The sequence below is a fragment of the Phoca vitulina genome, unplaced genomic scaffold, assembly GCF_004348235.1.
Source record: "Phoca vitulina isolate PV1807 unplaced genomic scaffold, GSC_HSeal_1.0 scaffold70, whole genome shotgun sequence".
NCBI lineage: Eukaryota > Metazoa > Chordata > Mammalia > Carnivora > Phocidae > Phoca > Phoca vitulina.
Window position 1 is genome coordinate 7,373,664 of NW_022589773.1, and position 14,571 is coordinate 7,388,234.

General features: G+C 39.2%; 2 protein-coding genes across 2 annotated transcripts in view; one reads left to right on the plus strand and one right to left on the minus strand.

The window, feature by feature from the left end:
- ZNF782 (zinc finger protein 782) overlaps positions 1-9,423 on the minus strand; it is a 62,315-nt gene extending 52,892 nt beyond the window's left edge. The window contains exons 1-3 of the mRNA XM_032392919.1: positions 9,325-9,423; positions 7,085-7,140; positions 2,366-2,492 (exon numbers count right to left, since the gene is read on the minus strand). Of these exons, the coding sequence (XP_032248810.1) occupies positions 2,366-2,492; positions 7,085-7,140; positions 9,325-9,337 (196 nt within the window). The 5' untranslated portion in view covers positions 9,338-9,423. The remainder of the gene's footprint in view (positions 1-2,365; positions 2,493-7,084; positions 7,141-9,324) is intronic.
- A 4,175-nt stretch (positions 9,424-13,598) lies between these two features.
- On the plus strand, positions 13,599-14,006 carry LOC116624723 (60S ribosomal protein L32-like). The gene has a single exon (XM_032392845.1). The coding sequence runs from the start codon at positions 13,599-13,601 to the stop codon at positions 14,004-14,006; it is 408 nt and encodes a 135-aa protein (XP_032248736.1).
- Positions 14,007-14,571: the final 565 nt, after the last annotated feature.

Below are 14,571 nucleotides of genomic sequence, written 5' to 3' on the forward strand. Positions count from 1 at the left end.
GAGAAAGTCAATTATCATATGGTTTCACTTATTTGTGGAACATAAGGAATAGCATGGGGGACATTAGAAGGAAGGGAAAAATGAAGGGGGGGGGACATCGGAGGGAGAGATGAACCATGAGAGACTATGGACTCTGAGAAACAAACAGGGTTTTAGAGGGGAGTGGGGAGGGGGGATTGGTTAGCCCAGTGATGGGTTTTAAGGATGGCACGTACTGCATGGAGCACTGGGTGTTATATGAAAAGAATGGATCGTGGATCACTACATCAAAAACTAATGATGTATTGTATGGTGACTAACAAAACATAATAAAATTAAAAAAAAAGTTCAGTTATGCAAGAGGAGTAAGTTATGAAGATCTGAGTATAGTCAATAATACTGTATTGTTTACTAGAAATTTGCCAAGAGGCAAATTTTAAGTGTTCTCACCACAAAGAAAACAAAGGTAACTAGGTCAGGTCATGCATATGTTAATTAGCTTGATTGTGGCAATTGACTCACAATGTGCACATATATCAAAATATCAAGTTGTACAGCTAAAATATATAATTTTAATTTGTCATTATATATCAGTAAAGATGGAAAAAATGCACAGAAGCCATAAACAGACACTTTCCTAAGGATACATACATGGCACACGGGAGCATTAGAAATATTTAACATCACTAGCTATTAAGGAAATGCAAATTAAGACCATGATGAGCCACCACTATATACCCATTACAACCACTATTACAAAAAATAGTTACGATACCAAACACTAGGAAAAATAGGGAGTAACTGGATTTCTCATACACTGCTGGTGCAAATGGAAAATGGTGCAGCCATTCTGAAAAATAGTTTGGCAGTTTCTTAAAGAGTGAAACGTATACTTACCATACAACCCCAATCATACTCCTAGGCATTTATCCCAGAGAATAATAATTTATGTTCATACAAAAACTCTGACATCAATGTTCATAGCAGCTTTATTTATAATAGCCCCTAATAAGAAACAACCAAAATGTCTTTCAACAGGTGAATGGCCAAATAAATGTTATATTCACACTGTGGAATACTAGGTAGATGAAGAGTGGATTAGTAGTTGGTAGAGATTAGGGATAGTGTGGGAGAGGGGATGGGTATGATTATAAAGAGGTAGCATGAAAGAAATCTTTGGGGCAATAAGACAGTTTTATATCTTAATTGTTGTGGTGATTACACAAATCTCCACATGAGATAAAATGGTGTAGAGCTATTCATACACACTGTACCAATGTCTATTTACTGGCATTGATATATTATAGTTATGCAAGATATAAGCATTGGGGAAAACTTTTGAAGAATAAAACTGTGCCAATTACCATCATTAAAAAGTTTCTTCCAAAGTATATGTAAAATAACAATAATTGGAAAACATTTTCTTCTTAAAAGGGCAAGACAAAGATAGAGGAAAAAAGCTTGCAAAATATATATTAGACAAAGGTCTGAACTTCTGAGAAGATGGAAAACCCCAAAAAACTAAACTAAAAAAATGGAGCTGAAAATGTGATCACTCCATTAAAGGAGATTATTACTGGTAAAAAAAAGCCCATGAAAAGAGGTTCCAAATTGTTAATCATCAGGGAAATACAAATTAAAACACCATAAGATATAACTAGATCCTAACTAGAATGGTTAAAAATAATAAGACTTATCAAACCAAATGCTGGTAACCAGAGAGCAATGAGAACCCTCAGACATTGCTCACAGGCATGAAAAACAGTAGAGCCAACTTAGAAACATTTGGCAGTTTCTTATCAAGTTACATATAAACTTACCACTCCTAGGTATTTACACAAGGGAAATGAAAACATGTTGATACAAAGACTTGTATAAACGTTCATAGCAGTTTTATTCATAATAGCCCCGAACTGGAAGAAAGCCCATGGATCTATCAACTGAAAGGATGACACACACACACATCCATGAGTCTCAAAAGCATTTATGCTAAGTGAAAGAAGCCAGACAAAAGAGAGTATATACTTTATGGTTCTATTTATACAAAATTTGAGAAAAGGCAAAGTGCTTGCATTAGAAAGCATATCAGTGAGATAGAGAGTTAGGGATGGAGGTACAAGAGGGGGTACAAGAGGGGGTTAGGGATGGAGGTACCCGCAAAGGGGTACAAGAATCTTTTAGGGGTGATGGAAACATTCCAAATTACAAGTTTGATGATGAAAATCTACTACGTAATTTTTCACAACTCATTGACTTATATACTGAAAAGTCCTGAGTTTTATTTTCTGTTAAACACACCCCAACAAAAGTGATTAACATTTTAAAAAGAAAAAAGAAAAACCAGAATATGCAGTCAAAAGGGAGTCACGTGGTAAGGTGTGCTCACCCACTGAGACGAGGTGGCTGTAGTTCTCTAGCATCACATCTCGGTACAGAGTCCTCTGAGCAGAGTCCATCTGCCGCCACTCCTCCTGGGTGAACTCCACAGTCACATCCTTGAATGACACTGACGCCTGCAACAGGACATTTCTGATCAATCTGAGGCCAGAATCAGGGACATGGAAACAATTTTTGGAAACTAAGTTTTACTATGTTTACCTTAGAGTTTAAAACAAAATGCTATAAAGGATGACTATCATGGCCCTAACTCTGTCTTATACTTTGGGGATATGCACACAGTTAGTTTAAAAAAAAAAAAAAATTCTCATGCTCTGATTTATTTATTTATTTTTAATTTATACACATATATTGTCAATATAATGAGAAAACTTAGTGCCTTATTTTTTAAGGTAAAGTTATTATAAACAGGATTCCTGTATACATTTCCCATACACCAACAGATTATGCTGAGCACTTGGTACAGTATACACATATCAATCTGGAGATCTCTGCTGGGGTAATAGAGAACTAACGAAGAGACACATGTAAGACTGGGGAAGTATTTACACACCACCAGATTCATACTTGAGGAGCAATGCTTTAGAACAGGATTTCTTCAACTTGGCACTGCTAACACTGTGGGACAGATAATGCTATTTCTGTGAAAGACTGTCCTGTGTATTTTATTTTATTTTATTTTATTTATTTATTATTTATTTATTTATTTATTTGACAGAGAGAGACACAGCGAGAGAGGGAACACAAACGGGGGGAGCTGCAGAGGGAGAAGCAGGCTCCCCGCTGAGCAGGGAGCCCGATGCGGGGCTCGATCCCAGGACCCTGAGATCATGACCTGAGCCGAAGGCAGACGCTTAACGACTGAGCCACCCAGGCGCCCCTGTCCTGTGTATTTTAGAATATATATCAATATCTCTCTCTTCTACTGATTAGATGCCAGCAACATCCCAGTTGTGACCATCAAAAATATCTCCAAACATTGCCAAATGTCTCCTGGGGAGCAAAATCATCTCCAGTTAGGAACCATTGCTCTGTACAATATCTTAAGCAGCAAAACAAAATACCCAATTTAAGAGATGGCTTATACTAAAGCAAAGTTAAAGAATGGGAAATTAATTCTTATAGAAAACAAAATCTTCTCATTATTTTCCTGTGCACCTATATACAGAGATGCTGCATAAGCAACTGGGTAAATACGGATGCCATATGCAGAGATTAGAAGAATTAAGTACAAGTCAGAGGTTGGGTCATTGTGAGGCGGATGTTCTTCGTTTGCACTCAAAACACCTGTAGAAAATATAGATGGAATTATTTATTTCATTGTTGGTTGCATGACTTTGGAACAGACAGAGGTCTAAAATGAAAATAAGGAATTAGGAGATATCAGTCATTAAGATGGCTAACTGATGTCATCAGAAAAAAAGGGATGGCTCAAAAAGGACAGAGAAACAGGAGAGAAAAGGACCAAGTAGAGAATTCAAGGGAATAGCAAAATTTCAGGCAGGTAGAAAAAGAAAGGCCATGAAGACTGAGAAAGAATTCTGAAATGGCAGAAAGAAAAATTGGAAAGATTAGAGTACTGGAAATTAAAAGGAAGAAGAATTAAAGGCATGATTCCTCTAGTTCAAGGGAATAGATCGAGCATACACATTTACCTCCCTGCCTTTAAAAACACACTCAGGTAAAATACGAGACCTACTATAAAATATGACAAAAGAGGAATACAGAGAAACGTCCCAGCAGAAGGCCCCAAAATTTGAACAAATTCTGGAAGATAGAGGGTAAGACAGTATTAGATAAGCAAAACATGAGAATGTTGGCCACACTTTAATACAAACATAGACGTGGGCAGAAGGAGCAGGGAAGTGATGAAAGTCTAAAAAGACATCCAACCTTAAACTGAACAGGACCTAGAACCACGTGTGTAATAGGAAGAATGAGTAACACAGTAAATTTCCTATTTGAATACAAGTGACATCATTCAAATGCGTGAGAAAAGTCTGGACCCAAAAATGTCACAGGGTAACTAGATGGCCACCTGGGAAAAGACTGTTTCTTGTACCACAGAGCAGGATAAAAATTAAAATGTATTCAAAATCTAACTGTAAAAAATAAAATCAAATTTCAGAAGACTACACAGAACAATTATTTTATATTGGAGTGGGAAATGCCCAATTACGACTGAAAATCCAGGAACATTAATGAAAAAACTCCTAGATTTGACATAAAAATCAAATGCTTTGGGGTGCCTGGGTGGCTCAGTCGGTTAAGTGTCTGTCTTCGGCTCAGGTCATGATCCCAGGATCTTGGGATCGAGCCCGCACTGGGCTCCCTGCTCAGTGGGGAGCCTGCTTTTCCCTCTCCCTCTGCCCCTCCCTGCTGCTCGTGCACACTTGCTCTCTCACTCTCTCACACATGCTGTCTCTCTCTCTCAAATAAATAAAGAAAATCTTTAAAAAAAATCAAATGCCTTTATGACAAAAAAAAAAAAAAATCACGAGCAAGGCAAAATTACAAAAACCTTTAGGGAAATTGTGCAATGTATATCACAGAGAAAGGGCTAGAATGTTATAGTGGATACAGTAATTAAAATCAGTACATCAATAGGAAAACAAGTAAGGGATGAACAGTTCAACAAAAAAAGAAATCTAGATTAATTACAAACAAAAAAGAATGTTCCACACCTCACTCATGAGAAAAGCTTATAAAACTAAACTGAGATTATTTTAATCACATTGGTAAAAATTCAAAATTTGACAGCATGCTCTATTTGCAAGATTGTAGAAAAGAAACACACACTCCCAGATTGTTGGCTCTACCTTAAATTACATCCAGAGTTTGACCACTTCAAAGCAACTAACACCATTATGATCATAATTTCTTGCTAGGATTATAGAAACAGACTCCTACATTGTTCCTGCTTCTAGTCTAGGGTCTATCTTCAGACAGTAGACAGTGTTATTCTTGAAAACTGTAGTCAAAACTATCCTTTTGTGTCAAACCCCAAATCCTCAAAACCCTCCATATCACCTAAGTGAATGGAAAGAGATACTGTGTTCATTAATTGGAAGACTCATTATGATCAAGATGTTAATTCTTCCCAAGTTGATCTCTACACTATAGATTCTGTGGATTCAGTGCAATCAAAATCAAAATCTCAGCAGGCTCTTTTGAGACAGAGAGGAAGATTTTCAAAACTTTCTATAAAGAAGCAAAGGACCTAGAATATCCAAAACAATTTAAAAAAAGAACAAAGTTGGAAGACTCACATTATCTGATTTCAAGAGTTACTGTAAAGAGACACTCATCAAGATAGGTCTGGTATTAGCAAACGGATTAACACCAGTCATCAGAAGTGAACAGAGTCCAGAAACAGACCCTACATGCATTACTAATTGGTTTCCCACGAACATGCCAACGCAATTAATGGACAAAGTATATTTTTGTCAACAAATGGTGCTGACAGGTGGGTAGGGAAAGGTAGAGAGCACAAATATGACAAGTATATGTCCCTCAATTCCCAATATTTAGAGTCCACTGCCTGCACAGAATATTAAGACCCTCAGACCCTGAAATTCTAGGTTTCAGATTGGGCCAACTAGAACATATTTTGTCCTTTTCTGATTAGCAGCCTTTATGCTAAAATAAAATTTAAAAGCTGATCAAAAAAGGAATTACTGTTATAACAGATAAAGACTTTGAAATCCTAAGACAATGCTATTAACAAATTCATGAAAATACATTTAAAAATGTAAATAAAACGAACAATTTTCTATGAAAATGTAATATCAAAAGTTATATTAAGAAAAATATAGGGGTGCCTGGGTGGCTCAGTCAGTTAAGAATCTGAGTCTTGATTTCGGCTCAGGTTATGATCTCAGTGTCATGTGATCAAGCTCTGCAACGAGCTCTGTGCTCAGCAGGTACTCTGCTTGAGATTCTCTCTCTCCCTCTCCATTTGCCCCTCCCCCCATGCTTTTTCTCTCTCTCTGTCAAATAAATAAATCTGAAAATAAAAGAAAAAAATACAAATCCAATATAGGCTTATGACTAATAAGTTAACAACCAGAGTCTTCACGCTAAAGTCTTCTAAAGGTCTAAATCTATATGTAAATTTCACAAAAATCCTCATGTAATACAATTTTCTCATCTTTTGCTAGAAAAGGAGCAGAAAAGTTCTCCATTTACTTTCATAAAACTATGACCATGATACCATACTTGGACAGAGAAACAAGAAAGTATAGTCTAATCCAACTTGTGGATACAGAAATATAAGCCCTGAATATAGTATTAGCAAAAGGCCTGAGGAAAATATGTAAGAAGCAACTTACCACACTTATTAGCAACTAGGGTGTATACAGGAATTCAAGTTAATATTAGAAAATATGTTACACTGTTTACAGTATTCAGATGAAAGGAAATAAGCTCTAGTTTTATTCCAATCCATACACAAGAGACAATCAATAATTCAATGCACATTCATGACTAACATGAAATCTTAGCAACCTGGTACATGGAGGGAACCTAACCCTACTCTAAGAAAAGTTACCTACTAAAAGCTGAAAGAAAACATCACAGCTGATAGTCAAACTGTATATTTTTGCTCAAGATTGATGTTTCTAGTTGTTCTTTTCCATTTAATGCATGGATCCTTCTAAACCTCATAAATCCATTACAATACTAAGCGGGGAATAAATGAAGAGCTCACCTGAGGTGTGTTCATTTTCTGTGGCTCTTGGGAGAGTGTAGAGAACTGTGGTTCAGCTGAGGGGACAGAAAGAAGACAGGGGTCATGAGATCTGGCCTATCTTACAGCTCCTACACTCACCTCCCCAAATCTCAGCACCCCAGTGGAGATCATCCATCCTCCTCATAGGCACGGGACCCTCTGGACCTTGAAAAGGAATGAGAAGGAGCATGTACAGGCAGCACCACCTGTCTGGTGTGACTCTGAAATGATCATGGGCTTAAATCTGCAGTTTTTTACTGAGTGAACATAAAATTTTCTTGACTGATTTAACAATAATGCATGTGTTCTTGTGACTAACACAAAGCAACACGTTAGTTGAATTAGAGTACGCCAAAGGATGAGACACTATTCTTTCAGTAAAATTACCTTAGCAGACAAACGCTCAGCAATCATCATTTACATATTTTTCTCAGTAATATTATTTACCCCCTGGTATAGAAATCCATGGCAAGCCTACTAAAAGAGATGGGATGCTTCAAGACAGGAATTTTTAATTGTTTTAGCGGTGGTGATGTATTTTTCAAAAGGCCCCTTTGATAAGATGCTTTTGGTAACTTACCTGGAAGAGAGTAAGCTCCACTCTTTTCCTCCTAACTCTCTCACAAACTGGGTTTTCCCAAACAAGTCATTGAACCTTTCTGGTTCACTGAAGCTTTCAAAAGAGAAGTAGATGAGCTCGGAAAACACGTCCCTTATCAGCATTCTGGAATCCTGTGAGGTCAGGATAATGTCACTAGTGTCACATGTGGGGATGGACAGGTGGGACAGCAGTGCAACATCTATAGAGTGAGGGCCATTTAAGGGCAGTGGAGACAGAATTTCCTCCCTCTGCCTGGTTATCCCCTGCCCCCAAACCTTGCTGTCACAAGCTCTCCAAGAAGTGGCCTTTCCTGAGCAGCCTGCCCCTGGACCACCCCAGCTCACTTCACTCTTCTCAAGGCTGGCCCCAACCCTCCTGTCACACAGTGTGGTTTATCACTAAGTCTAGCTTATTCTGGGTAAGGGGATCAGGAACTGCTTCTGACCTTGCAAATCTAGGATCTGCTCCTTTCTGGCCCTTCTGTCTCTTCACTAAAGCTCTGGAGAGAGGTCTAAGGTCAGAGGGGTGCTCTCTTCCAGGTAAGACTCCTATTCACAGAGGTCCCCTGCTTCCTACCCCACAGGGGTTTACTTTGTTTCAAGGCAATTGGGACATGGACCTAAAAACTCATTTTAGGGGCAAAACTAAGAGTCTTGGAATTTATTATAATATCACACTTAAAAGACAGCCTGACAACACAGAAGGGGCCAGGAACCTCTGTCTGACCCAAGGGACCTGAAGACACACTAAAAATACCAGAGTAAATTTGATATATGGTCGGATTCCATCAACATTCACCTTCCCTTATATCCTTGGGGATCTGGGGACAGGCCACTTTGCTAAGTGCTGTGAACGCTGCAATGCTGGTTTCAGGCAGGGGTGATATTTAGACAATGCCTGAGATTGGAAGTAAAGCACACTTGCCCTTGAATCCGAACTCCCTCACTGCTAGCTTGAGACCTGGGCACATCATTCCACCAAGCTGAACCTGGGTTGTTTTTTAATTTTTGTTTGTTTTTTATTTGTTTTAAGTGGTTGTGAGGTTATGTTAAACCATCCAATGAAAACAACAGTGTCTTCTAACTATAAGAGCAGCTGTCATTTACGCAGGGCATAATACCCGACACTTGTCTAAATACTTTACAAGTGATGACTTAGATCTAAGTTTCAAAACAACCCCATGGAACAGTCATATTAATATAATTTTGAGATGAGAAACCCGTCTCTTACCCAGGTTCCTTCTATCGCCTCTGCTGGAATTTACCCGGGCCTTTTCTGGCTCCCGAGCTCAGGTTCTCACCGCACTCACAGTCACCATCAGCGTTTTAAACGCACCTTGCCTCCCGCCGCCACTAAGTCGGGCTGCAGGCGTGTCCAACCACACTGTCCCTACACACCCAGGACCGCACCGAGCCCCTACTCAAGACCAGGCTCAGCCCCACCTGCGCGCCCGGCGCGGGAGGGCCAGGGTTCTCCCCCTACCTCCCCACACACCCCCACCGGCCTTCTGTCGGTCGAGGGCTGGCCGGGGCGCCTACCAGGGTATCCCCAAAACTTCCCGCTCCCGGCCCTAGACACAAGCGCGCCCCTCCCATAGAGAGCTCCCCTGCACTCTCACCCCAGGTGCGCATCCTTTACTTTCGAGTAGAGTAGAGCCGAGGGCTCTCAAACAGCTCTCCTGCAGTCCAGAGAAGACGAATGAGGAGGCGGAGCTACGGCTGCCCTTGCGCAAAAGGAGCCCCGAATTCTCTTCCCAGAGTGCCACGCGGCGAACTAAGAACACAGGACTACATTTCCCGTAGACCTCCGCGGCCACTTTTCATGTTGCTCTTTTGGCATTTCCGTGTTTTAGAAAGCTAGAGGCTGCTGGTTTTTGTTTTGTTTTGGTTTATGTTTTTAAGATGTTTTATTTATTTATTTGACACAGAGAGAGCGAGAGCGAGAGACAGAGAGCAAGCACCAGCAGGGGGAATGGCAGGCAGCGGAGAAGCAGGCTCTCTGCTGAGCAAGGAGCCCCATGCGGAACTCAATCCCAGGACCCCGGGATTATGACCTGAGCCAAAGGCAGCCGCTTAACCGACTGAGCCATCCAGGCGCCCTAGAGGCTGCTGTTTTTAAAACTTTCACACCCAGGTTCTCTCCAAGCTGGAAGAGATTAAGGGTGAAATTTGAACTCTCCTGCCAAATGCAAAGGGTGCTCCTCTATTGGCTCTCTATTGAAATAGCATTTCCCCTCTTTGGTTATTTGGAGACAATGGGAAAACTTGAATATGGATCGGATATTGAAAATACTAAAATTACGGTTACGTAGGTAAAGTGTGAAAAAAAATTGAAGTTATGCAGGAAAAATGATTTTGTAAAAAAAAAAAGGCATGACGACTGAGGTATTTAGGATTGAAATGATAAAGCTATAAAATTATAATCATAATTTTTCAACCTGAGACTTCCACCCTGTCCCTTTACAGCCACCGGACCCACCGACCCCTGAGCTCCCACCTGGTGCCCTTGGAGCCCAGTGTGGAGCTTCTACTGGGGGTCAAGACAGGTGCTGTAGGTGTGGATGTATATAGGATGTTTTTTGATGAATTATCTTTTTCAATAAATTTTTATGTTAGTTATCTTGGAGTTCCATGTGCATACCAACAAGTTTGCTTGTTTTTTGCTGACATTTATAATTCTTTGTCATTCTCTAAGGAATTACAAGTAAAAGCACAAAATGGGTCAAACTATATTAAATCAATCATAATTGACTTTAACATAAAGATCACTAATGGAGGAAAAGTAGTCATTACATATGTTCATTTAAGAAACATTTATTGAAAACCTGCTGTGCAAGAGACATTCTAGATGCTGGGATAGAAATATCAGATAAAAGATCAAATTCCCTATCCCCGTGGACTTTATGATCAGAGTTGTTTTGTGGACCTATTAGGATCCCCTCAAGAAACAGGTGTCAATTGTCAAGAAACAATAGGACCCTGAGGAGAGTCTAATAAACAGGGCTCTAAAAACATGGGTAGGGTTGGTAAATCATCCTATAACTCGTGATGATAAGGAGGCATTATCACCACCAGGCTCATAGTGAATATAGGTAATGTTACCAGAACCTGGCAGAAAAGGCTACCCTTATAAGAGCAGTGGCCTTAGGAAGAGAAACATAATGGCCATTAATTACATGGCTCAGCACAAAGAGCCGAAGGAATAAATACCCAAACCTCACTTGTACTCTTCCCTCTAATGTCCTATCCTCAGTCAAGCATTTATAAACCTCATTTAATACCTATTCTTAGAATTCCATCCACATATATCTCCTCTAGACCTTTTTGTCATCAAATTTCCAGTCTTATTCTTGTCTATCCCCCTACTACTCAACAACTCATTGAGCTATTGGACATGAATCAACACAAAATTCAAGACATGTCTCTTCTTCACAAAGTGAACAATTAAATAAAACTCCTCAAAACTCTGCCCACTGGGAGGATTTCTTTTCCACACATTTCAGAACCACCCCTAAGTGAGACTGCAATTGCAGCAGCCATAACTTCCCATGATGACACTATACACTGAAGATTCGAGTTGAAGGAGATTTGACTGGCTTCCTTGGAGACTTTTGGGGAATGATTAATTGTATATACTGATGACTGAGTGTGAGGAATTTTGTCAAAGGGACCCAGTCTGCCCTTCAGTCAAAGCCTCCTGTCTTTAAAGTAGGATATATCAAGGACTGGAAAAAGGATCTGAAGCCCTGTTATAATGATTTTTGTTAATTTTCTGTCCATGAGACCCAGAATTTCATATATAGATATATATCTTAAGAAGTATTGTAGGACGGTGTCCATCTACTTCATTTTAATGGACTTCATGATCAAAGAGCCACCACTGCAGATCCCTTCAGGTCACTAAAAAAGATGAGTGCACATGAGAATGACTCAGAATTTAAAAAAAATATTTGTCGGGATCCCATTAGAGAAACACAAGCATATCTCAAATATATACTGGGATGGGTTCCAGACTACCACAATAAAGTGGATATTGCACTAAAGTGAATCAAATGAAATTTTTTGGTTTCCCAATGCATATAATAGTTATGCTTATGCTATATTGTTGTTTACTAAGTGTGCAATAGCATCATGTGTTAAAAACAATGTCATGTCTTAATTAAAAATACTTTATTGATAAAAGATTTGTCCTCTGAGCTTTTAGCAACTCATAATCACTGATCACAGATCACCATAACAAATATAATAATAAAGTTTGAAATATTGTGAAAATTACTGAAAGGTGACCCAGAAACATGAAGTGAGCAGGTGATGTCAGAAAAATGGTGTCAATAGACTTGCTTGATTGTGCTTTTGCACTTTTTACAATTTGAAACCTTCAATTTGTAAACCGATTTATGACAAATTAAAACCTTCAATTTGTGAAGAAAAAAACCCACCACAATATCTGCAAAGCAAAATAAAATGAAGTGCAATACAATGAGTTATGTCTATATATATTTCATTGGTGTGAAATGCACCATGGGCTGCTCCTGAGCCCACAGTGAGTATACTTGTATTGATAAATTTGGCCCTGTCCAAACATAATTCATCCTTCTTGGCCTAATATTCTAAGGATCCACCCACATATATGCTATTTAGTTTCAGCTTGTACTATTGAGCAAGATCCTGAGTTCCTTGTGTGTGTGTTTTAATTTCTGGATTAGCCTTGCAATTTCCCTTCTGAGCATAGCTGGTTTTTTATTCCCATTATGGGCTTTGAGTCAGCAAGGGAAGCTGTATAGGGAAAGCCTGAAGACAGTGTGCATTCTTTTTGAGTGATAAGTTGTATTAAGATCATCCCTTAGGATTTAGAGAGAAATAGAGGACAGCCACTGTCAGAAGTAAGTTAACCCCCACTTCTTTTTCTCAGCTCCTCCCAAGCAGTGGTTTTTAGTATACCTTAAAAGCCTTACAGTTGCAGAGAGTGTGCCAATTACAATGAAACCTGAACTGCCTTGTAAGCCTCAAAGGTCTAATATACCTTTAATGCCTAGTTGTACACCAAAGGCAAAGTGCACAGAACAGAAAATAGCTATTCTGACCAACTGCTAGTAGATGTTTGACCATATCCTTCTTTTCTGATAATAATTTTGGGCTTCTTGGATGCTTGGTAAATCCATGTAAGTGAAGGAATATCATTTCCTCACCTTGATCTTGACCTCACTCAAAGTCCATTCTAGCAGGGATTGGGGGAGAAGTTGTACTTACCTGGTGTCGATCCTCATATGGGTAGTGATAATTTTATAGAATATTTAGGACCATACTGTCTCTCTTGAAGGTATTCTTGTATTCAAACCTTATCTGAATGAGTACTTAACATAAATTCCATCTATTGAGAGCCCAAATATATTAAATCATTTTTTAAACTTTTCAGACACGCCCATCTGGGAACTCTCCCTCTTGATTTCTGTAACTATAGATTTGTTTTGTCTTCTCTAGAGTTTCATGCAAAAGGAATCACACAGTGATACTCTTTTGTGGTGGCTTTTTTAAAATTCAGGATAATAATTTAGAAATTCGTCTTACAGTTGAATTCTAGCAATGCAGAAACAGAGACACACAGGGAGAAACAACTGCTTATGAGATCAAGGGGTACTCAAGGTGCCCAAAGGTTCAGGCTATATCTGAATCCAAGTACATGTACTCATTCCAGTTTTCTGGTTCCTAGACTTTCCCAATAAATGTCTCACATCTCATCTAATATACTTTCTCAAATTGTGGGTCCAATAGTTATCATAATTTTTTGAAGAAATAGTGGCCCCAAACTCCCCAAATTTGTTAAAAATATTAATTTACAACTCTCTTCCTCGGCGCTGCCTGCAGAGGTGGCAGCCATCTGTTACTGGGTATCATGGCTACCCTCAGACCTCTGGTGAAGCCCAAGATAGTTAAAAAGAGGACCAAGAAGTTCATCCAGCACCAGTCAGACCGCTATGTCAAAATTAAGCACAACTGGCGGAAACCCAGAGGCACTGACAATAGGGTGCACAGAAGATTCAAGGGCCAGAACTTGATGCCCAACATTGGTTACGGCAACAACAAGAAAACAAAGCACATGTTGCCCAGTGGCTTCCAGAAGTTCCTAGTCCACAACGTCAAGGAGCTTGAAGTGCTGCTAATGTGCAACAAATCTTACTGTGCAGAGATTGCTCACAGTGTCTCCTCCAAGAACCACAAAGCTATTGTGGAAAGAGCAGCCCAGCTGGCAATCACAGTCACCAATCCCAACGCCAGGCTGCGCAGCAAAGAAAATGAATAGACAGCTTGTTGTGCATGTCATATTTGTGTTAATAAAACCATAAAACTACCATAAAAATATTAATTTACACATCTAGAGAAGCTTAATGAACCACAAGTAGGATAAATTCAAAGAGATTTATACTTAGACACATCATAGTTGAAGTGTTAAAAGCCACACGCAAAGAGAAAATCTTGAAAGAAGCAAGAGAAAAACAATTTTTTAAAAAGATTTTCTTTATTATTTGAGAGAAAGCATGAGCAGGGGGAGGTGCAGAGTGAGAGGGAGAAGCATGCTCCCCACTGAGTGGGGAGCCAGATACGGGTCTCAATCCCAGCACCCTGAAATCATGATCTGAGCCGAAGGCAGATGCTTAACTGACTGAGCAACCCAGACACCCTGAGAAAAATAATTTAATATGTACAAGAGAGCATCAATATAAATAATGTCTAACTTCCCACCAGAGAAAATGGACCCTAAAAGGCAGTGGAATGATATATTCAAAATGCTGAAAGAAAAAATGGCTAATGAAAAATTTTTTATCCAGTTATAAAGGTAAAATAAAGACATTCCAAAATTTAAAAAG

Coding starts and splice junctions, on each gene's coding strand:
- LOC116624723 (XM_032392845.1), top strand. CDS start 13,599: ATGGCTACCCTCAGACCTCTGGTGAAGCCCAAGATAGTTAAAAAGAGG.